This window comes from Schistocerca cancellata, chromosome 9 (assembly GCF_023864275.1).
Source record: "Schistocerca cancellata isolate TAMUIC-IGC-003103 chromosome 9, iqSchCanc2.1, whole genome shotgun sequence".
Lineage (NCBI taxonomy): Eukaryota > Metazoa > Arthropoda > Insecta > Orthoptera > Acrididae > Schistocerca > Schistocerca cancellata.
In genome coordinates this window covers 100,106,248-100,132,178 of record NC_064634.1, presented here as the reverse complement: position 1 = coordinate 100,132,178, position 25,931 = coordinate 100,106,248, and the positions used below count along the sequence as shown (strand labels likewise).

The 25,931-nt window shown below is 43.3% G+C and overlaps 1 protein-coding gene across 1 annotated transcript; it reads right to left on the bottom strand.

Moving 5' to 3' along the window:
* Positions 1-270: 270 nt before the first annotated feature.
* LOC126101632 (uncharacterized) lies at positions 271-25,914 on the bottom strand. Its single transcript, XM_049912318.1, has 3 exons — positions 25,342-25,914; positions 25,108-25,258; positions 271-3,275 (listed from the first exon to the last, which is right to left on the bottom strand). Exons 1-3 carry the CDS (start codon positions 25,570-25,572, stop codon positions 3,097-3,099), a joined length of 561 nt encoding a protein of 186 aa, XP_049768275.1. The 5' UTR covers positions 25,573-25,914; the 3' UTR covers positions 271-3,096.
* Positions 25,915-25,931: the final 17 nt, after the last annotated feature.

Here is a 25,931-nt window from a genome sequence, read left to right as displayed (position 1 = left end):
TACAGTGTAAGCATTTATCTTGGCTTCCATGGTTTGGAAGTCCATAATATGTCTTCTGCTAAATATGCAGCCATCTGCAACCAGTGGCGGATACATATGGGGGAGCACCAGTCAAATGTCGCTACTACAATGTTAAATGAATGCAATCTCAATATATCAAAAAAGGTAGTTTATTGCTCTTGATGAAGCTAACATATTTCAGTACATTACCTTTAACAGAATGAGAAATACTTTATTTTGGTGGGATTGAAAAGAAAAATGAACACCAAGAAAGAAAAACATACTGCTTTACTGTGATTTATGTTACACTTTTTAAAACAATGGACCTGAAAAATTTACATAGCGAACTCTAACATACTAAACAAGTGACAACACAGTTGGATAGTGGTGAACTGTGGGCATGTATTTGCTTTGCAGCAGCCAGGAAAGCAATTCTCTATCATGTTTAACAACAACCATAATAATAGTAATATTATCTTGTAAAGTGTGAGTATTGTTTAATGCATTATACATTGGCCAGAAGTAAGTAGCAATATTAACAAGAAATGACTCGTCCAGCAATGTAAATTTAATGTGGATAGATTCAATTTCCTTTCTCCTAAATCAACAAACACTATTAAACAAGATTTACTGTTACATATAACAACAAAATATTGTTTAACACTCTCACCTACGTTTTGCTGTACAAAAACATACTCATATGAGAAAAACTAAGCAACCAATGCTGATACAATTAGTAATATATATATATCATATCATTCACTGTAATACCTAGAAATAATTCACGTCTTTTACACTTCTGTAACTTGTTCACAAAACTGACATCTGAGGCATAATACAAAATTTAGTTCATATTGAGTGTTGAAAAGACAGAAAACAGGACCTGCACAAGCAATAGCAGCAGGTTACATTGAGGTTATAACATGATTAGCAGCAGTATTATCTGGGAAAAAACAACTCTTATACTATTAAAAACAACAAAATATACACCAATTTCACAAACAATGAGGAGGTATTTAAATGTTATACAAAGATGGCAAGAATACAGTAAGGCAAAGTCTCCTCTGCCATTAGCTGTGAAATAGAGGGCTGATCTGCAATATGGCACTTCAAATGTCTGGTAAACAAAGCAGATACTGTTCTCATAGCCAGCAACTTTCTTAAACACAACTTTTATACCTTAGTCACAATGTTGACCGAGTCGAAACAAACATTCAGCCCCCTCTCGCACAAGTCAGTGAGAGAGACCACTAGTAGAAGGAAATACGATGCGGGTTACAGACAAAACATGGGTCCGTTATTCAAACAAAGATTTTCATGCGTGGAATGGATTTCAAACAACATGACCGCCAAAGTTGTTTCGACATACAGCACTTCATTTGGCAAGGCAATATCTTAGCTAAATTACTTTAAATATGCAACTTAGAGATAGGCACAATCAGGGTACAATTTGCCCTTTGTGTGTGTATGTTCATAAATTTATTGACTTCTTTTTATTATTAAAAACGCACAAAAATGAGTATAAAGAATTGTAGAGCACAGAAATAGCTTCAAATATATAGTCACTTACAAATGTTATACAGGAATGAAACTTTTCGATGTAATGGAAGCAGTAACTTAAATTAACTTACAAACAGGAGGTATTTCAGTCTTGCCACAGCCATACTGCAGTATGACAAAATCTTGGGCATTCCCATCTTGCACATTTAATGCAAGGTATCTTCACAGCATAGCATGAAGTAGAGGATGGACTTTCTTTCAGTAGATATTTTAGTTACCAAAAAATTAATGAAGCAATAGAGACTACAACTGCTGTTAAGTGAAGAAATATGTAAAGATACAATTCCAAGGGGGCAAACACCTTTGACTGCAGACAATAATTAGCAAGTGGATAACAAGATACCCGTGTACTTCATGCCACTAACTATGAATTTTACTTCCACAAGCAGAATTCCCAGGTAGCATGAGTGCTAACACATACTGTTACATTTTCTGACTAAGACTTTCACAGTCCTCCACATATCTTAATAAAAATCTATACTACTTTCAATTCCACAGCTTGTTTTCAATTGGGCCTATAGCAAAATAATTGTGGAATGCCAGAAATGTGCTTTATATTACCAAACAAAGGTTAGTAATACATAATAACACATTTATGCACTGATGGTTACAACAGCTGCAGCACAATTTCTTACCATTTCCAAAATCCTGCTTATTTTCAAGAGGTAGGCTAATTATATATAAGCACTTCAGTCGTTAGGCCACAGAAGATTCACTCAGCCCATTAAAAATTGTCACACAGTCCAATTTATCAGGCTATAAAGCCCAACACAATTAATTATGTACATACATATAACTTATGTTTGATATAAGCTCAAATTCCAAGACATAATTTCATGATAGTGAGAACAGGAATAATATCAAATATTTACAAGCTGATAATCCATGGTTTTCAGACTTCTCAAGTGACTGACAATACATTACAAAACTACTTTCAATCAAATCACAGTATCATAATTCAGCAAATCTGTGAGCATGTATCAATTATTTACAATAAGTGGACAACAGTCATATATTAAAACACACATGTAACAAATACTGTACAAAATTATAATACAATAACAAAATAGTTTTTCACAGACAATTAAAGTCCTTTAGCTGCATAATAGTCAAGTACATAAATATTAGAACAAACTGTCAAAATTATCACACATTTCAAGGCCATTTATTTCAAATTATGAATTGTCAATACACTGTTATAGTTATAGGCAGAAGAGTCACAAATTGAAGTATAAATGTCAATGTTGAGGCTTTATATAGGCAAGAAAAGACACCTTTTGAGTTCAAATGAAGTTGATCAGAAAAATTGCTTCTACAATTGTTCCAAACTGCTTTTTAAGATACAGGCTTTTGATTACACTGTACCCACATAATTTTTATTAATGACTAGTTAACTTTAGTAAAAGGAACATGACACAATGAAAGACAATTTCAGTAGTCTTCTGTTAAAAAAGTACAATTGATGTATTTTATTTAATTTGAACATCCTGAGGCTATGTGCAAAAAATGTGAACTTTGACATGGTATTCATACGTTTCAGTTGAACAAAGGCAAGTGATAGAAATCGTAGCCACGTTTGCCTTTCACAGCCCAGTAAATATAGACAACATGGTACGCTCCAGGTATAAAACATATGAAACCAGCCAAGAAAAATACAAAACCTTGTATACCTGACTCTGGAATGCAGACCACTACAACTCCTGTCACTAATAAACCTGTAAATGCAAAACAAGAATCCATTATTCCAGATCATTAGTATCTTCAAAGATTATTTGTAACACAAATAATCAAGCTAAAGCAAAAAATTCACAAATGCCCTTGAAATTTGATGATATGTTTATTAATGAGTAATGACACATACAGCATATGAGAGAACTTAACCAATCAGCTGCTGAAACTGTCAACTGGAGCAGGACTCGCAAACACAAACATTTGATGGCAAAGTTGAATCTTTGGGTCTAGAGTATTTTTCAAATACATTCTTTTTATTTTTATTATTTCAATAAAATTTTTCACTGGCATACAGAAATAAATTTCTGAGAAAAATGTAATGAGAAACAAACAATATATAAAAAAACTCTCGAGACAAGACAGAAACCAGAACGAAGAACAAATTATTCTCTGTCACAACTGGGAAACGGGTGTACAACCTAATCCACTAAGCAAAACTTAATGACATTTTAGAATATTTCAATCATATGATACACGTCAATGCTGTAATAAAATTCCAAAAGCCATGCTAAGGATGATTAAATACACCAGCCCAACTTCTGATCTTTCAGTCCTTCCTGAGTCATTATTATACCCATTTTAGTAACAAAAATACCACCTGTTTGCAGAAGTCCAATTTCAAAATGTTTCAACCAACAGTGATATTCATGCACGTACACAACATTGTATACTGCTATGCTTATAGGTTTTGTGGCCATTTGGTTGTAATAAAAGACTTAAGTATGTAGATGGTTTGATAACTGACAAGCTACCTGAAACTAGTCATCAATAAATAAATAAAACTTCCTATGCAACTTAAAATGATTCCTCTAACATTTATTGTGGTCACATAAAAGTTGCAAACTTGTTTCAATCCCAGCATGCCGGAGATACAGGAAGACGATTTGGTCTGTTGCTTGTTGTATGGATCATATGCGTGACAATGTGCTGTGACGGGGAATGCATCCATATCTTACAAGGTCAGTATTCAAATACATATTTCAAGTGTACATAGCTGGCATTAAATTTATTTGCCTACAATTGTGTTAAATGAACTTAATTCTACATTTAACACTGCAGGACTATCTTAACTCTTGTTAAGAAATTTTCCCATGTAGTAAATGCAGTTCGTGTAGGTACAATTTTAACCTGTATTAGTAGACGACTAACCCACGGCAGAGCCCCAGCTGCAGACTGTCTATATAACACCTTCCAGGGACAACAAAAATTTGACTTTCAATAATTAATTCAGTAAGGTTCTAAATATCCCGTTCTCCACAGATGATGATGATGATGATGAAACTTTGACATATTTGATACATTCAGGAGCTTGAATTTGTACTTGTTCTGCCAAATGATGGTGAAGGCACTGACAAAGATGTTGCAGGCAGTGATGCAGGGGGACAACCCACTGTTGTTGCTGGTTTAGGGAATAAGGCTCTGGGACAAACTGCAGAGATAAGATCAGTAAATACTGACAGCCTTTTTGAAAATGTTTCATCTTTATCCACTCGAGGAAAATCCCTGCTGTTCCAAATCATGATCGCGGTCCCTAGATAGGAAAACAAGACACTGGACGGAAGAAAGGTTCCACCAAGGAACTGGTGGGTGCCGGGGAAAATCGGAGGTGCGAGGTATGGAACGTTACGCAGCCATAAGAATAACTTCTGTAATATGAGTGACCTCATCGTCGACGCTAGGAAAGTGACTGTCATCGAATGTCGCTAGAGACAAAAAAAGTGTCCAATCAGCTTGGGCAAACTTCCAGCATCTTGGGCACATATATGGCAGTTGTGGCTGCAATCGAAGGACACATGGAAAGTGGTCACTCGAGTGTGTATCAGCAATAGCGAACCATTCGAAGCGCTGAGCTAGCAGAACAGTACCGACCGAAAGGTCCAAATGAGAGAAATTTGTTGTAGAGGCAGACAAAAATGTAGGATCCCCAGTGTTGAGGCAAACAAGATCCACTTGGTGGTAGATGTCTATCAACAGTGAGCCATGCGGACAAGGACACAGAGATCCCCAAAGCGGGTGGTGGGCATTGAAGTCCCCAACCAGCAAATAGGGGGGCGGAAGCTGACCAGGTAGATGCCAGTGGTGTGGACGATGGAATGTATACAGTACAAAGAGAAAAGGCGTATCCAGAAAGGGAAAGACGGACAGCGACAGCTTGGAAGGAACTGTTTAAGGGGATTGGGTAATAATGGAGAGTATCATGGAGAAGAATCATGAGTCCTCCATGTGCTGGAGTGCCTTCAACAGAGGGGAGGTCATATCGGACTGACTGAAAATGGGGGAAAACAAAGAGATCGTGGGGATGCAGCTTTGTTTCCTGAAGACAGAAGATGACTGGCAAGTAGGATGGTAAGAGGATCGACAATTCATCCCGATTGGCTCGAATGCTGCAGATATTCCAATGGATAATGGACATAGGGTGGACAAAAAAGGAAAGAATGTGACCAAGATTGCCCTCAACTCAACGACTGCTCAGAGCTGGCGGCTGACAGCATGGAATGGCATTCAGCCAAAGGCTGAGGATCCTGATCCATAGGTTGTTCGGGAGCAGCTCCTGCCACCACCGATCGGCCGGTTGATCGGTCGCCAGCAGTGCACCTCGGCACCACAGAAGACGGCTGAGGGCGGTTACCACCAGGTGGTGCTGTAGATGAGACACGCTGTGGCGGTGAAGGAGAGGAACTGGGTTTCTTATTAGCCTTCATGGAAACAGGACGTTGAGAGGAAGGAGGAATCGATGGTTGCAAAGTCGGGGTACGTAAAAAAATCTTCACGAGTAGGCTCTTTTTTGGAAGTCCAAGTGTCTGATTTTGAGTCTCGGGATTTAGCTGAGCCCAATGAAGGGTGAGCCATAGAGGGAGTAGGTGGGAGTGGAGAGGTTGAACGGGCGATCTTTGCGCTGGCCGATCTGACAACGTGGCACTAAAGGTGAGATCACAAGTCTGCGTGGCTGCCTCCTTTGTTGGCCAAGGAGAGGAAAGGACAGTGCTGTATTTACCTGTGTGAGGCACAGTGGGCTTTCGACTGACGAATAACTTTCGAGCAGTAAAGGTCGACACCTTTTCCTTCACTCTGATTTCCTGAATGAGCCGTTCGTCTTTAAAAATGGGGCAATCTCTAGAGGAAGCAGTGTGGTCACCCATACAGTCGATGCAACGAGGGGATGGAGGTGGACAAGCACCCTCATGGGCATCTTTGCCGCACGTAACACATTTGGCTGGATTGGAACATGACTGGCCGGTATGATTGAACCGCTGACAGCAATAGCAACGCATAAGGTTTGGGATGTAAGCGCGAACGGAAATTATCTCATAGCCTGCTTTTATGGTCGATGGAAGTTGAACTCTGTCAAATATCAAGAATACGGGTTGGAACGATGTTCTTGTCAACCCTTTTCATGACTCGAACAGCCGTTACGTCCTGGTCAGACAGGTAGTTTTGAATGTCCTCGTCAGACAATCCGTCAAGGAAGCTTGTATAAACGACCACACATGATGAATTTAAAGTGTGGTGCGCTTCCACCCAGACAGGGACGGTGTGGAGCAGTGAAGTACGCAGCAATTTTTGTGCCTGGAGGGCACTGACTGTTTCTAACAACAAGGTGCCATTTCGTAATTGGAAACAAGACTTTACAGGAGCAGCAATTGCGTCGACACCTTTCTGAATAATGAAAGGGTTGACTGTAGAGAAGTCTTGACCTTCCTCCGACCGAGAAACAAGGAAATGTGGCAACGATGGAAGAATTGTCCGTGGCTGAGACTCATTGAACTTTTGCTTGTGAGCAGACATAGTAGATGATGAGGAAACCATTGCGGAAGTATCCCCCATGGTTACCGGCATCTCCGATGGCGCGCTCCTTCCTTGTGGAGGGCCCTATCTGAGGGCACTCACGCCTTAGGTAATTGGTCACACCTCCCGAGAAATGGTCGGAGGGACCAATCGGTACTTTCAGAAGGTATCAGCTCGGGTAATCACCCCTCCCTGGGCCTGGACGTTACCAGGGGGTACGTACATGTCCTACCTGTCTACCCGGGGCGGGAAATTACGCGTTACCCCGTCACCAGCTACGCATGGGAATGCGTGGGTCGGCCTTCAGACAAGCACAGGGAGGAACGAAGAAAAAGGGAGGAACAAAGAAAAAGGGAGGAACAAAGAAAAAGGGAGGAACAAAGAAAAAGGGAGGAACAAAGAAAAAGGGAGGAACAAAGAAAATGGGAGGAACAAAGAAAAAGGGAGGAACAAAGAAAAAGGGAGGAACAAAGAAAAAGGGAGGAACAAAGAAAAAGGGAGGAACAAAGAAAAAGGGAGGAACAAAGAAAAAGGGAGGAACAAAGAAAAAGGGAGGAACAAAGAAAAAGGGAGGAACAAAGAAAAAGGGAGGAACAAAGAAAAAGGGAGGAACAAAGAAAAAGGGAGGAACAAAGAAAAAGGGAGGAACAAAGAAAAAGGGAGGAACAAAGAAAAAGGGAGGAACAAAGAAAAAGGGAGGAACAAAGAAAAAGGGAGGAACAAAGAAAAAGGGAGGAACAAAGAAAAAGGGAGGAACAAAGAAAAAGGGAGGAACAAAGAAAAAGGGAGGAACAAAGAAAAAGGGAGGAACAAAGAAAAAGGGAGGAACAAAGAAAAAGGGAGGAACAAAGAAAAAGGGAGGAACAAAGAAAAAGGGAGGAACAAAGAAAAAGGGAGGAACAAAGAAAAAGGGAGGAACAAAGAAAAGGAAAGGAAAGGAAAGACGAGAGGTCTCAAACGCCGCATCGGAGAAAATGGTAAAGAGAAGAGGTAAGGAAAAGAATGAATGGCTCTGAGCACTATGGGACTCAACTGCTATGGTCATAAGTCCCCTAGAACTTAGAACTACTTAAACCTAACTAACCTAAAGGTATCACACACATCCATGCCCGAGGCAGGATTCGAACCTGCGACCGTAGCGGTCGTGCGGTTCCAGACTGTAGCGCCTTTAACCGCTCGGCCACTCCGGCCGGCGTAAGGAAAAGAGGACAAAGGAAGGACAAAGACTTGCCAGTAGAGAAAGCGAAGAAGAGAGACTGTTTTACAGTTTCGAGCGTCCGTCTATGGACGTAGGCACTAAACATACTCCAAGAGGGGGAGAAAGGGAAGGGAAGAGGCGGAGGTGAGGGGATGGGGGGGGGGGGGGAAGATGGGGGATGGGGAAGGATGTGGAAAAGGAAGGTATGCAGCCCGGAAAGGAAGGAGGGCCACACTAGCTCAGGGTCCCATGTTCGCTATGCACGTATCCACAAAAGAGTTGTTGACCCCCTGGGGGGTCTAATCTCGTTGCCTCATATACATCACACAAATGTCGTTGTGTTATGATTTGAGTAGCAGGAATATGTTCCACCTCAACCACTTAGTTAATTTTATTAACCATCATCTCTCTCCACTCAGTCTCCCAATCGAGTGATTGGTCACCTCAACAATAGTATGATTACATTTCATGACGCAACACAGCTGATTCCAGTATGGGTAAGCTAAATGCATCCTTTGTTTCAGTACGTGCTAAATCAGCCATCCACACTCCCGTAAGTGCTGGTATCCATAAAAATTACACATGAAAAGGATAGCTGCTACTTACCATCTTACCATATAGCAGAGATGCTGAGTCGCAGATAGGAAAAAAAACCTGTCAGAAAGTGAGCTTTTGGCCATCAAAGCTTTCATCAGAAGTAGACGACACACACACACACACACACACACACACACACACACACACGCCCACAGTCTCTGGTTATACAAACATGGGACCCTTATAACATTATTTCTAATTGATGATGTGCACTGTGAATCACCACCTGGTGGTACCTCTCAGCACTAATTGTTTCCATTGTACTCTAGGTCTGGCCCTCAATTACTGTTGTAGCTAACATGGCATTAAACCATGAAACAACATTATGCAGCATGTATCCTTTTTGTTCATGCCATACAAACTCTAAGTTGTACATACATTTAGACGGCACATCTGGTATGTTATTGTAATGGCTCGATTTTCTTGTGGTATATTTTTATGTAATGTTATTTATTAGATGTATTTATTGTTGTATTTCGACTCTGGATTGCGTCCGTCCATACAAACAGAATTTTATGAGGTTTATTATCTTACAGAATAATGAATGTTGTTCTTGTGACAGTTGTTTAAATCACTGTACAACATAACAACCACTTTCTGGTTTATTGGTATTTAAGCTCATGTCATTGAGTTTTTGTGTGTGCTCTACTGTGTTTTTATATTGCTTGATGCCTGTAATCTCAGCATATTTTCTTTTATAGATCTGAATATGCAATTTATACTGCCAAAACCAGTAATATGTTAACATAGCAATCTTGGTAATCAAATAAAAAGTTTTCACAAGATCAAAGCAGTAATGTTTCTGGATTAGTCCCCATTAAAATCTTCAAAAGGGAACGATCAAGGAGGAGGTAACCACGAGAAAAAGATTCAGTGATCAAGGAACGTTAACATCCTACCAGTCTGTGTACTGAATGTCAGGTTGGTTGGTTGGTTGATTGAGTGATTGGGGTTGAAGGGACTAAACAGCAAGGTCATCAGTTCCCTTGTTTCAAATGTGGTTCATTCAGACAGATTGAAATCTTAGAAAAGTCAAAATGATAAAAGGTAAAAGACTAAATGACTCTGAGCACTATGAGACTTAACTTCTGAGGTCATCAGTCACCAAGAACTTAGAACTAATTAAACCTAACTAACCTAAGGACATCACACATATCCATGCCTGAGGCAGTATTCGAACCTGTGACTGCAGCGGTCGCTCGGCTCCAGACTGCATCGCCTAGAACCGCACGGGCACTCCGGCCGGCGATAAAAGGTAAAAGACTAAAAAACGTAAAAGTGCAGTCGTGTTGTCAATGGTGAAAACAAAATGAGGGAAGTCAGCAAGTGAGCAACCCCAAGGCTATGCTAAAGGCAGGAAATATCCCACCTCTGATGTAGTACAGGCAAGACCACCTGCTATTCAAAAGCGTTCAACCGCTAGAATATAAAAGTGCGTATTGTAAAAGAAGACAAACCAATTCTAAAAAGTCATAAAAACAGAGTAAAAGGGAAAGAAGAGAGAATCTTGGCCAGGGAGGGGAGTCAGGAATCTCCAAACACAGCTTACAGTGGGAGACATCCAAACCCTCACTGTTCTGCCCTTACTCCAGAGTGAGATTAATAACTTTAAAACTGAGAATAAAAACCACTTTCATGGAAGAAACTGAAAACCAGTTTGACCATCCGGGAATCGTCTGCCAATATTAAAGGTTAAGTGCAGGAAAGTCTGTACACTACACAGAGCCAAAAGGAGGAGGCATTCCACCAAAATGTGGGCTACTGACTAGAAGGCTTCCACAACCACAAAGTGGGGTGGCTTATTACACAAAAGAAAACCATGGGTCTGCCTGGTATGGCCGATGCGGGGACAATACAGGGTGGTCGAGTCCTTTCAGGAGAGATGGAAGGAAGAACGCCACAGGACAGGTGTCACCTTAATCATACGAAGTTCATTAGACAGGGCGGTAGCCTCCCATGAGTTGGCCCATGATTGTGTGAAGTGGGATTTGATGTGAAGTGGTAAATCCGCCACAGGAGGGTTGACAGAGAAGGGGGGGGGCGCAATGACTGCTCCCCCAGCCAAATGATCAGCAAGCTCATTATCTGGGATATCCACATGGACAGGGACCCAAAGGAAGTCAACAGAACAAGCAGCATGGTGAAGATCAGCGAGATGGTCATGGATGGCCGAGACCAAGGAATGGTGGGAAAAACACCGGTCAATAGCTTGAAGGCCACTCATTGAGTCCGTACATAGCAAAGCGTGGTGGAGTTGGGACTGTTTAATAAAGGTAAGGGCCTGGGAAACTGCCATCAATTCCGCAGTAAACACCTCACATGTAGTTGGTAGGAGATGGTTTTCCATATCAACAGAGGACGTGAAGGCATATCCCACAAGATCAGCAGATTTAGATCCATCGGTGTAGAAAACAACAGCATCCCGAAACTCCCATAAAATTCTGAAGAAAAAACAATGGAACACCATTGGGGGAATGGAATTTTTCAGACCTCGGCGGAGATCCATCCAAATCCAGGGCCAAGGAACTAACCAAGGGGGTGGTGTTGAGGAGGGAACGTGGGAGACAGGACAAAGAAGGAAACTGAAAATCACGGCGAAGAGATGCAAGGCGGAGCCCAACCGGTAAACCCACCCAAGGGCGGGAATCAGATGGGGGACGTCCTTAGTCTGGGAACAGGATAGAATAGGAAGGATGAGTGGGAAAGGAACGAACAGAGATTGCATAAGAAACCAGAAGCTAGGACCGCCGAACAGAAAGGTGGGGGGGGGGTTCCAGCTTCAACCACGAGACTATGAAAAGGGCTACTAGGGAAGGCACCAGTGGCCAGACGGATACTACGATGGTGGACCGGATCAAGGAGGCGCAGTGTGGAAGGAGCAGCTGAACCATAAACTTGGCAACCATAGTCCAAGCGAGACAGCACTAAAGCCCGATAAAGACGGAGAAGGATGGAGCGGTCCGCACCCCACGTGGTGGGCAAGAAAGCGAAGGACATGGAGTTTACGGAAAAATCCTACCTTCAAAAGTCTGATATAAGGCAGCCAAGTGAGCTTGTTGTCGAAAAGAAGACCACAGGTAATCCTTGTGCATTGAGGTAGAGCTCCGGATCGAGGTGGACTGTAGTACGGTGACAGAAGTGGACCACCTGTGATTTTAAAGGACAGAACTGAAACCCATGTGAAAGGGTCCATGCAAAGGCACGCCATATTGCTCCCTGGAGCTGCTGCTCTGCGGAGTCCTTCGAAGAGGAACAACCCAAAAGCAGAAATCATCTGCATACAAAGCAGGGGTGGCCAAAGGACTGACAGATGCCCCAAGTCCATCTATAGCAATGAGGAAAAGAAGTACACTCAATACGGAGCCCTGTGGGATGCCATTCTCCTGGGATTATGGAGAACTAAAAACAGTACCAACCCGAACCCTAAACAACCAATAGAACAGGAACTGGTGGATAAAAAAATCGAGAGTGAGCCCTGAAGACCCCACTCATGAAGTGTAAGTAACACATGATGGCACCAAGCCATGTCATAGGCCTTGAAAAGGTCGAAAAATACTGCAACCAAATGGCGGCGCTGGGAAAAAGCCTGCCAAACTGCGGATTCCAAGCAAAGTAAATGATTGATTGGAGGCTGTCCCTCTCGGAAGCCACACTGGTAAGGGGGACAATATATCCCGAGATTCGAGGACCCAATTGAGCCGACGGGCTACCATCTGTTTAAGTAACTTGCAAACAACGTGTATCAGACTAATTGGCCGATAGCTTTCGACAAACAGGGGGTTCTTACCAGGCTTAAGGACAGGAACCACAATGCTATCCCTCCACTGAGAAGGAAGTCACCCTGGAGCCACATACGGTTAAAGAACCGGAGAAGATGTTGCCGTTGTGGAGCACTGAAATGTTAAAGCAGTTGGTTATGAATGGAGTATGGCCAGGGGCTGTATCATGAGAAGAAGAAAGTGCGGAAAGAAGTTCCCATTCAGTAAAAGGTTCGTTGGAAGATTCTGACTGACATGGTGTAAAACATAAGGCAGAAGCTTCGGTCGCTGTTTCTCGGGAAGGAAAGCAGCCGGATAGGAGGCTTACGCTGATGCTGTTGCAAAATGGGTCGCAAGTCGTTCCGCGAGAATCAACGCGTCCTTGCAAAGGCCATCTGGGAGGTGAAGGCCCGGGAGGGTAGACTACCGACGGCAACCTTGGAGAGAGCGAAGTGTAGCCCATACCTGTGACATTGGGACAGTATAACCGAGGGAAGAAACAAAGAGTTCCCAACACATCTGTTTGCTCTGTTTCGTTAAGTAACGGGCTTTAGCGTGAAGGCATTGAAAGGTAATAAGGCTGGCAACAGATGGATGCCTCTTAAGGTGTTGCAAAGCTCGACGGCGATCACAGATGGCGATGGCAATGGTCATACTCCACCACGGGACTTGCCGGCAGCAAAATGGTCTAGATGAGCGCGGATTAGCAAGGCTAGCAGTGCAAACAATCGCGTCAGACACGTCACATAGGGCATAATCAATACAACCCGACAAAGAGGGAGAAAAAACAACCTGTGCAGTATATAGAGGCCAATCAGCACTTTGCAAAGACCAACGAGGTAACCTGTCCATCGGGGAGTGGGAAGGGAGCGAGAGAATCAACGGGAAATGGTCACTATCACATAGGTCGTCGTGTGACGACCAGTGTAATGACGGGAGGAGGGAGGGAGAAGAAAGAGAAAGATCAATGGCAGAAAAGGTACCAAGACCAGCACTGAAATTAGTAGGGGAGCCATCATTAAGAAGGCACAAGTCGTGGTCTGCAAGAAACTGGTCTATGAGAAGACACCGACTAGATGGAAATGCACAGCCAGACAAGGGATGATGAGCATTAAAATCCCCGAGAAGGAGGAAAGGAGGAGGAAGTTGCTGAAAAAGGGCAGTGAAGGCAGTAGGTGTAAAAGTTCTGTCAGGAGAGAGATAAAGATTACAAACTGTGAACTCAGACTCCAGAAGTTTGAAGAGGAATCCACGTGCTAGCAACATCCGTACGGACTAATGTACAAACACCACCAGACGCCCGCAAGGGGCCGACCCGATTTTGACAGAAAACATGGAACCCACGGAGGGTTGGTGAGTGATCATCAGTAAAATGAGATTCCTGTAGGACCACACAAGCTGCAGAGTAAAACGAAATAAGGGATTTCAACTCCAGAAGGTGACGGTAATATCCATTACAATTCCATTGGATAACCACCGAATGATGACTCAAATGGGAGGTGAACAGGCTAAAGCCAGTCATGCCGCCGGGTCACCACCCATCACCGGTAAGGAGGGGGCGACATCCATGAACAACAGGTCAGAATCAGGTTGAAAAGTTGGGGACGGGACCTCTGGCAACACCAGAGGCTCCTTGTCCAGGGACTTATGTTTCTTCTTCTTTTCTGTTTTAGATTGAGGAGGGCTGTACGGCCAAAAGTAGCCAGCTGCAGCAAGATCTGGAACAGAAAATCGGGCGACCTGGGGGCCCACTGACTGTGGTTCTCGTAGTCGTCGTGTGGCAATAGACCTTTGGCCTGGAAAGTGGTGGGAAGAGGGATTCTGGGAGGGGAGCCCTTGACCGGCAGGCACCGAAGAAGTGGGACAGTTCTCCGGCTGGGGAGGGGGACTGGCGCCTGGAGGGGAGGATTTGGGAGCCACAGTGGAGGGGGGGGGGGAGGAGAGGGGTTCGGGACTGAGGTAAGGAAGGGGGAGGAAGGGGTGAAGATGTAACTAAAGCATTGCTAGACGTCATGGACACAGGATGAAGACGTGCATACTTCTTACGAGCCTCCGTGTAGGTTAAACAATCAAGGGACTTATACTCCTGTATCTTCTTTTCCCTCTTATAAACTGGGCAAGCCAGTGAATGTGGAGAATGATTGCCTTGACAATTAACACACACAAGAGGGGGAAAACAGGAACTCAACCTCATGGAGTGGGCGTCCACAGTCACCACAGAGAGGGGCCTGCGAACAGCGGGAAGACGTGTCCAAAACGCAAACACTTAAAACATCTCATAGGTGGAGGGATGTACGGCTTCACATCACACAGATAAACCATAATCTTGACCTCAGGGATGGTACCCCTTCAAATACCAGGATAAAGGCACCAGTATCAATGCAATTGTCCTTCGGACCCTTCTGAACATGCCGAACAAAGTGAACACTCCCCGTCCGAAATTGTCCACAAGTTCCTCATCAGTTTGAAGGCTGAGGTCCCTGTGAAAAATTACACCTTGAACCATATTCAAAGACTGGTGGGGAGTAATGGATACAAGAATTGTGCCAAGATGGTTACAGGCATGAAGGGCTACAGACTGGGCAGCTGAAGCAGTTTTGATCAACAACGAACCCGACCGCATCTTACTCAGGGAGTCCACTTTGCCAAACTTGCCTTCAATGTGTTCCGCAAAAATAAAGGTTTGGTATTGGTGGAAGTATCTCCATCAGTCCTGGTGCAAACCAGATAGCGTGGGAAAGGTTTTACCCCTAGCTTACGAGCCAGACCCTTCTCCCAGGCGGTAGCCATGGAAGGGAAGGCCGAAGGGGCGGAAGAAGCAGCACTAAAAGAATAATTTCCATGCAAAAAGAGATGGCCGTAGAAGAACGGTCAGGGTTCTGCACCTGTAAGGATGTCATTTGCACAGCGTCTGCCCTGATACGACCCATGGGCACCACCTAGCCACAGCAAGGGCCGTCTGGCACAGCAGCCATTGCCGGGAGTTCCGATGCTCCAGGACAACAAGCAACCACTCCTAGGCTTACATGAGGAGGTTATAGCTCAGGTATCAGAAGTGTGATCCCTGTTTTTTTCAGGAGGCTCAACCAAAAGGGTACATAACGACCCCACCACACAGGCTGGCTACTGTGCTGGCTATGCACCCCAACATCAAACAATGACCTGGAGGAAAAGGTGGAAGGAACTAGGAGGGCACACATCGGAGACACTAGGTAAGGTGCTCTTCCCCAAATGGCTCACACTATGGAATAGAAATTTAGTAATGGAGGTCAAACCCCAGAGGGGGACCAGAGGATGCCAAAAGGATGAGGTAATTGCACAACAAAACCAAATTCAAAGCCAACATAACCAGGAGGATGGCGAGGCCAACATAAACAAGGACACCAAGAGTGAGAGGGGAGAGGAGAGGGCGAAGGGGAAGGACCAAGGACAAGAAAGGAGGGGAAGGGGAAGGGCAAGGGCAAGGAAACACAGCTCGGGAAAGAAGGAAGGCTGCAATAGCTCGAGGCCCCGTGCTCGCCACACACACACACTCACGAAAGGACCATGAACCCCCTGGGGGGCTGAATGTCAGGAGTTTCAATGTGGTAGGGAAGATAGCAGATCTGGAAAGAGAAATGCAAAGGTTCAATCTAGGTATAGCAGAGGTTAGTGAGGTGAAATGGAAAGAAGATAAGGATTCCTGGTATGATGAATATAGGGTAATATCTGCAACAGAATACAATATAATGGGAGTAGGATTTGTTGTAAATAGAAAGGTGCAGCAGAGAGTGAGTTACTGTCAACAGTTCAGTGATAGGGTTATCAAAATCAATAACAAACCAACACCAACAATGGTAGTTCAGGCATGCATCCTAACATCGCAAGTAGCAGATGGAGAGGTAGAAAAAGTGTACGAGGATACTGAATAGGTAATTCAGTACATGAAGGGTGATGATAATCTAATACTCATTGTGTATTGGAAAACAACAGTAGGGAAAGGGATAGAGAGCAGAGTTATGGGAGAGTATGGGATCAGTAGTATGAATGAGAGGAGAGCGACTAATTGGCTTCTGCAATAAATTTCAGTCAGTAATTCCAAACATACCACTCAAAAATCACAAGAGGAGGAAGTATACTTGGCAAAGGCCCAGAGTCATGGGAAGATTACTGCTGTATTATATCTTAATCAGATGGAGATTCCAAAATCATACTGAATTTTAACGTGTACCTTGGCACAGATATAAACTGATCAAAACTTAGTACGATGATGAAAAACAGAGATTAAGAGAATTGCCCAAAAGAATCAATGTGTATAGAAGTGAGATACTGAAGTACTGATGAATGATGCAGTGCACTGGAAGTTCTCCAAGACTGTAGATATTGCAATGGTGGATACCAATGTATGTAGCTCAGTTGAAGAGGGATGGACATCTTCAAAATTAGAAGTTACATACATTGGACAAAGACATCAAGGAGGGTACTGCAAACAAACTTTGGTTAACAGAAAAACTTCTTAAACTGATCAAAACAAGACAGGAATAGAAGTCACTTAGGAATGAAATAAGTAAGAACCATGGGAAAGTCAAAACAAAATAGTTGCAGGGAAAATGTGAAGAAATTTAATAAGAAATGATCATCTGAAGAATTGTTTCAGCATTAAGAAAAGTCAAAACAACCTTTCATGAAACTGAAAGCAAAGGAATCAAAATTATGGGTCAAAGAGGAATTCCACTATTAAACACAAAGAAGAGTGTGAATAGATGGAAAGAGTGGATTAAAGGTCTCTACAAGTAGGAGGACTGCTCCGAGGATCTGACAGAAGAAATGTCAGTCAATACAGGAGGCAGAGGATCCAGTATTGGAGTTTAATAGAGCTTTGGAGTACTTGCAATCATATAAGGCAGAAGGCATAGGTAACATTCCATCAGAATTCCTAAAATCACTGGAGGAAGTGGCAATCCCAAATGACTATTCAAATTAACGTGTAGAATCATACTGGAGACCCATCTATAGACTTTCTGAAAAATATCAGACCATGCTTTCTTCAGGATTGTGTGAATGATAAGTGTGGCAATTATCAGATAATCGGCTTAGCAGCTCATTCAAGACAGCGAGCAGTAACCTTAAACACCTACACAATGTGAAAATATAAATATCAAGTAAATAATTGTACAAATTCTTAATTTAACAAATATTGAAACAGGGATACTGCGGGAAATTGGGATTTAGTGGAGACATAGTATTAAGTTTGTTGGTTGGTTGGTTGGTTGGAGAAGGGACCAAACTACGCGGTCATCAGTTCCTCCGACCTTGGATTAACTAAAACAGATAAAATCCCACCAATGTCCATAAAATGATAAACTATTGACAGGGAAGGAAGGAAATGGGCGGTAGAAGAGGTGAGAGAAAGAAAGAGACTAACGACAGGGGCATGAAGGAAGAAGCACAGAAGACAAGAGAGATGCTCATGATGTAACAGACCCCATAAAAAAAGGAGTAGGAAGGCAGAGGGCCGGGGACCACCAAGCCCAGTTGAAGCCAATCCAGTTGGGGTGAAGGGGGGAGCAAGAGGGCCTGCCATCCACTCCACTCACTGATAAGGTGGAAGGTCCCTGCCTTAAATAAAGTGATAAAAACCCCAATCATGAATAAAACGTAAAACAAGATCCGCCGCTGAGGCTAGTCAGCCAATACCAGAGGTAACGAGTCTGGAAAGTTAAAAGTCCGTCGCAGGGTGGCTAAGTCGGGGCAGTCCAATAAGATGTGAGCCACAGTCAACATCGATCCACAACATCAGAGAGGGGGGGGGGGGGGTCCTCACGACAGAGGAGATAAACGTGAGTCAGCCAAGTATGGCCAATGCGGAGCCAGCATAGGACGACAGACGCCTTACGAGAGGCCCATAAGGAGGGCCGCCACCGAGCTGTAGAATCCTTAATCGCCCTGAGCTTGTTCAGCGAAGAAAGAGTGTGCCATTCTGTACACCAAAGGCCCAAAACCTGACGACATAATGCCGAACGAAGGTCTATTTCTGGAATGCCAATAGCAAGATATGGCCTGGTAGTAGCTAATATAGCCAGTCAATAGGCAAGTTCATTGCCAGGAATCCCAACATGGCCTGGGCGACCAAACGAAAACCACCGAGCATCTACACTGAGCAAGGAGAGAAAGGGAGTCCTGGATACTGATGACCAATGGGTGGTGAGGGAAGCACTGGCCGATAGCATGCAAACTGCTCAATGAGTCACTACAGGTAGTGAAGGATAGTCCTGAGCAGGAGCGGATATGTCCAGTGTGCGCAAGATGGCTACCAATTCTGCAGTAAAAACACTACAGCCATCTGACAAGGAACGAAGTTCAGTGCGTCGCGCGCAGGTGTAAGCAAAACCAGTGTGGCCAGCAACCATGGAGCCATCAGTATAGACCACTTCTGAACCCTGAAAAGAACTGAGGAGACAGTAGAACTGGTGGTGAAGAGCCATTGGAGGGACAGAATCCTTTGAATCGATTGAGCGATCAAGACAGAGCTGCGGCCGAAAGACAAACCACGGAGGGGTACTTGCGTGAGCAGAGAAAAAGAGGCGGTAAAGGAAACTGTGTGAGTGGAGAAAAGAGGCGGTAAAGGGAATTGCTGGAGCTCAGAAAAGAGTGACTGAATGCGGACAGTCATGGTGAGCCCACATCGTGGCCGCTACTACGGCAGGGTGACCTCCGTGTCTGGATAAAGGAGACCATAATTAGGGTGCTTTGGGGTGCAGTGAATGCAGAGCGCGTAAGATATCAGCTGTTGTTGGCAAAAAACTCGGAGTGGTGGAATCCCCGCCTCCCGGAAGGTACCAGTCAAAATTCGGATCCTACAGCGGGGGATGGGGTCTAGTATCTGCAATGTCGAACACTACGCAGAACCACAGACAGGACTTCCATAGTCTAAACAAGTCTGGACCAATGTTTGATACAATCGCAGGATGGTATTGCATAGACACCTAGGAACATTGAGATGGGACCAGCACGTCCTCTTCAGCTGGCGAAGATGAGGAAGCCATGTCAACCGGGCATTGAAGATCAGACCCAAGAAGCAATTGGTGTCTTACCACTTCAAGGTGCCGACCATTGAGGAACAGTTCCAGATGGGGATGGACTGTACGGCGACGGCAGAAATGCATGACAGATGACTTGGCCGCCAAAAACTGACAGCTACGGGAGAGCCCATGAGTGTGCCTGGGAGATTGCCCCCTGTAGATGGCATTCTGCAACGCCCATTATGGAGGAAGTGACAGATACAAAAATTGTCAGGAGAGGGGGACACACTCGGCCCAACAGCTGTCACCAGACCATTAATGGCAATGAGAAAGAGAGGGACGCTCAGTACGGAACCCTGTGGATCCCCATTTTCTTGTCAATGGGGAGTGCTGTAGGAGGAGCCAACTCGGACCCAAAAAGGGCGACAAGAAAGGAAGGTACGGATAAAAACGGGCAGAGCACCACAAAGGCCCCATTCGCGAAGGGTGGTGAGGATGTGGTGGTGCCAGGTGGTGTCATAGGCTTTATGCACATCAAAGAAGACTGCAAGGAGGTGTTGCCGATGGGCAAAAGCTGACCAGATAGCAGACTCCAGGTGGACCAAGTTATCCACCGTAGAGTGGCCACAGCAAAAACCACTTTGAGTTGATAACAAAAGGTCACGGGATTCAAGGATCCAAAAAAGCCGCTGACTCACCATGAGTTCAAGGAGCTTACAGAGGGTGTTGGTACTACTAATTGGACGGTAGTTATCCAACTGAAGAAGTGGGTTTCCTGGCTTTAACATCAGAACAACAATGCTTTCCTGCTGCTGGGTAGGAAAGACTCCCTCACTCCACAGACGGTAGAAGAGGGTCAGGATATAATGGTGGCCAGCCACCGATAAGTTTGGAGCATCTGGTTATGTACACGGCTCGGTCCAGGAGCCATGTCGGGACAAAGGGCGAGGGCGCTGGTGAATTCCCACTCGCTGAATGGGGCATTATATGGCTCCTAGCAGCGACAAACAAAAGACAAAGGCAGTCGTTCTGAGTGCTCTTTCAGGAGAAGAAACGCAGGCAGATACTGAGCCAATGCCGAAGCTTGAGCAAAGAGTTGAGTGAAATTTTCTGCTACGAAGTCTGGATTGGTAAGGACAACACCATGCACAGAAATTTCTGCAACCCTGGTGGGAGGACGGTGGCCAAAAATTTGCCTGAGTTTCACCCAGACTTGTGAAGAGCGGGTGTGTGGTCCTATGGCAGCTACATATCATTCCCAGCAAATCTGTTTCTGAAATTTGATTAGGTAGCAGGCCCAGACACGAAGTCATTTAAAGACCAGAAGAAAATTCGCATTCATAGAAAAAAAACACAAAATGCAACAATGATGCAACCAACACAAAACAACAGCATCAAAAGAGCAAAAACCACAAATATTACAAAAACATCTCCCTCAAGGAATATAATCAAACTAACGGGACAAGCGCAGGAAATTGGGGACAAACTAAATACAATCATACAAAACTACACACCATGATCCCAAACCATGCAAAACGACATAAAAACAACAAGAAACAACATAAAATTCCCACATTCCACTACACCTACAAAATCCACAGGAATCTGTCATTTCCCTTCACCTACATAGCTCAACTGCAGTTGTCAATACCACAAAATTACAACCAACAACTACAAAAATTAGAATCAGACCGCAACTAACAATATCACAAAACCAACACCTATAACAACAAAAGTTGGAATCTGATACTTCCCTTGTCCTATATAGGTCAACAGCAGCTCACAATACCAAAACGCATCTACGATGACAAAAATTGTAATCGGATGCTGATATAGACCAACCACAGCTGGCGACACCAATAAAACAGACACCTATGATAAATAAAACCAAACCCATAACACATCATGAAAAACCCCACAAAACGCTGCAGTTCGCTATATATTTAAAAAGACTACTTACCACGAACAAATTCCGGCACTACATACTAGGTTAGCCACCCCAATCAAACACAGACACACACACACACACACACACACACACACACACACACACACACACACACACAAAGAAACTCCCAAACTGCCCACTATCCACCAACAAACTTCACCCTCTCCCCAAAAACAAAAATCCACCAACAAATAAACAAAACTCAATCACACATAACAGCTCAAAAACAACTGCAACAAAGCATATCCTATGCAACATAATCATACAACAGCCCCCCCCCTCACCTAAATCCACAAACATTACCCCCCCCCCCCCCCGCCACATACAAAACCCACTCAACTAACCACTCTCAGCTGTACATCTTACTAACTGCCCTCAAAAAAACGAAAAAATTGCAACACTCTCCAGGGACACTCTTCCGCCAGCAATACTCACCTAAATGAGATTACAGGTTAGATGAGCCCCTCTTCCCCCTCCCTATGACTGGTTTAACCCCTCCCCCCCCCCCAAAACTCCTCTATTGTATTGGTACATGCCCCAGTTTCGTAACTTGTGAACTCTAAACTATGATTTACAACTAAATGATCATGACCCCTCTTCCCCACCCCCTATACAACGAAAAAGCATCTGACACTACAATACTCTTCTCCTCTGTATACTCTTCAATTAACCCCACCAATTCCCTCTTCATACGCCCCTCCAAAACCCTGAAAGCACAATTCGCATACCCCCCCCCCCCCCCCCACCCCCGAAATAACGGCCCCCTACAACCATAAACCAACCGGAGACTTATCCCTCCTGTACTACTACTTCCCAAACTGCGATCCATCTATCTCGACCACCACCCTTGGCCCACCCTACTTACCCCTATACTTCACATATTCAGAAAACACTTCCCTATGAGAAGAAAACCAATCTAAAACTGTGCTCTCACTCACTCCAGTCTCAAAACTGATAAGAGGATCTATAACAAAAATAGTAAGTCATCAAAAAAATCTCTCACATGGCCAACCTAGACTTCTTGAACCAGGTACCATATCTGATGGAGCGCCAAAGATCCCTTCGGCACTGCCACATATAACACTCCCTGGTCCAAAACACCTAAACTCTCGTCAACCTCATGTTCTCCTGCACTTGAAAATTCCTGCTAGGATTCCAAACATCTGAAGAAATTTGATGAGGGACATGTCCTCCCCTCTCTCTCCGCAAACACCCTCGAACTGTTATATTTTACAGTCGTACCCATACCTAACAAAAGAAGCGACAAAATACATTAAACTCCTTACCGCATGACAGACGGCAAACCAATTTGAGCCCTTCAATCACAGGCAATCCAAAATACTGTGCACTGTGAACAACAGCGCTCAAATGAACCCACTACACCACACAACAATCAGACCATACAAACACTCACCACCAAAGGACACCACCAACCACAACAAGATGAGATCTACAAACACAACCAACTCATGAACTACACTCTTAATGACATCACACACAACACCACCCTTACATCACAGTTCAAAGAAGACAGATGGGATCTAACACCTCCACTGACCCACTCACGGAACACCTAACTGTAGAAAAAGCAAAAAAATTAACGAAAGGCAGTATCAATATCAGCTGACCTGGCCGTATTACCACGAAAATGAAGCTTGCTACTATACCCAATATCAAAAACCTATCATCATCATCAAAGTAGGCACAACAAACTCAACACAACCCTCCCAGTCACAGTGTGACATAATTACCAACAATGATAAAACTTTACAAAGGACCATCAGGGAAATCTAAGATGGCAGAACAGCTGAATTGTGAATCAAGTTTTCATATGACTTCTTGTTTTCTAATTAAATCGTGGGGCCAGGGAGGTAGGTGGATGAAGATAGGTGATTAGTTTTTATTATTGAAAGTAATTCTATGTTCGCTCTTAATCATATACCCACAGGCATGGCTAACATTTGCGCATGGGCTGCCTATTGTAAACTGTATAGCCTGCAACTCACAACACACAACAACAATTCCAAAAAGTTGTACTAACACACAATTTTGCACATAAACTTATACACAGGCATACCAGACATATATACAAAAATAAAATCACAAAACATACTTAAGAACCAAAGTCAGCTGACACAAATCTAGCAACAGGCAAAAGTAAAATGTCACCAACACAATCTCTCAAATAGCAAGCCTAGAGTTAAACCACAAACCACTGTAGATAGAATCCCATAAGTTATCCTGCCAACAACACCACATATACTGGGAAGCAATACAAGATGAAGCAACTATGGTCAGTCTCATACCTTCTCCACAAACTTAACACTTCACATACTCAGAAATTAAATCAAATAATCGTGGGAATTTAATCATGCTCAACATGTCATCTCCCAATACAGCACGCAGAGTCCAACTTGTGAACTTCCTTGTCACATTCATAACCAACAAAAAACTAACAGCCATAAACAAGGCATCACACTAGTAATTACAAACAAATCTATTGCCCATAATGCCAACACCAAAATTGCTTGCAAACAAACCATACAAATTCTTCCTGTATTATTAACACAACATTCAAGGAGTACAAAATCACTCACAGACAACTTAGAAATAAACAACCCATACTACAGTGTCACCACACACTCCAACAGGCCCTCTGCAAACATGATCCATTTCAAATAAAACATGCCACCATTACATCACACAACAGAACAGTTATGTCATTGCTCAAAGCAAAATAGTAGTATCGAATGCTCAAGTGGACCCAAAGATTCAACTTTTTTTAAATGCTAAATGAGGTAAAATATCAAAGCTGAAACACACATTTACCCCAGTAAAAGGTGGTTTTCTTCCTCATGGAAAATATCAGAAAATTTGTCACAAGCATACTAACCAACTTGATACTATCAAAAATAGTAGATTAAAACTCAGATCATTAATCTCATCTCCACATTGACTGACATTTTACCACCGAAGATTTTGGGATACAACTACAATGCGGTATTTACTGTACAAAATACAATAATTAGAGTCGTCTTTAGATGGAGTACATGAACTTCGATAATAATACAGTATTTTTATAATTTAATACTGGGCATAAAACGTTTGACAGATAGTATACCTATAGGCCTACAGTGGGGTAGATTGAGGTTTCTTCACTTCTTTGACAACTCCTGTTTGACGAAAGTTGTAAATTGGAGATTATATAATATAGTACGCGTGTATGAAGTCTTGAAGGACTACCATGACCAGTTTGTAATACCACTGTGTCAGAAAAAACCGCATACTGCAAATAACATTAGTTTACAGTTTTCCATTTCTTTCCACCAATCCTATACATTCTGTTCTCCCGTGATGAGCCCTCTACTTAAAAGCTATTTTAATAGATCCGCCGTCAATATTTCATACCATGTGAATTTGTGTTACTACGTTTAACTTCCCGAAATTAATTTTCGAAGGCCGCTGCATCACTGTTAGCATAAGTTATGCAAAATGTTACGTGACTAAAAGTAAATTCTACTTGCCTACCTATTCCCACAATCAGTAGCACAACAGCAGCCAAAACCATTTTCCAGTTCTCTCGTATTTTTGGATGGCGCCAACATGACTGGGAAGGATCAAACATTCCGGTATAAAATCCACCATCCTGTATAAGCGAATCGCTGTCCCTGGATATGGTCTGTGAGCAGCAAATATCTCCTATGTAATACTAGTTGTAGTTCATTTAATGACAGGTTTTTGAGTACTGTGGAGACTACTTACATCGTCAGCGCCTTTAAATCTTGGTGCAGTGCTTGTAATTGTTCTTGAAGTCCGGTTGGGATCGTCAATTCTTACGATAACACTGTCTTCTGACACAACGTTCCGATTTTTTGGCTTTAGTGGAGATCTTTCAGTGGTTGAGCCATAGACCCTGATAGCCTCATCATTTTCTTCTTCAAACGCGTCATCAATTGTAAACCGTTTATCATGACTGCCGAACACACCTGCCATTTCTGTTACGTATAATTTGATGATATTCTTGTACTTTATTAAGCCACTTGGCGTTTAATGAAATAACAAACTAACATTCCATTGGAACATAAACGTAACTTCATGGTGTCACAATGAAGATAATACCACGCCACACCACATTTGCAATTTTCTCATTTCTGCAGCATAGCTCGATCGTAGTCATTTCTCACATCAATCTCTACTTACAAGCTTCACAATAACCATATGAAACGAAAACATTATGGCAGCAGCAATAGACTGCATTGAAACCATCGGGACTATGTAGCATATTCATCATTACATTATCTTTGACTTGCGTAATTTCTGTTCTCCCATGTAACGTGTGAATAGCTACAATG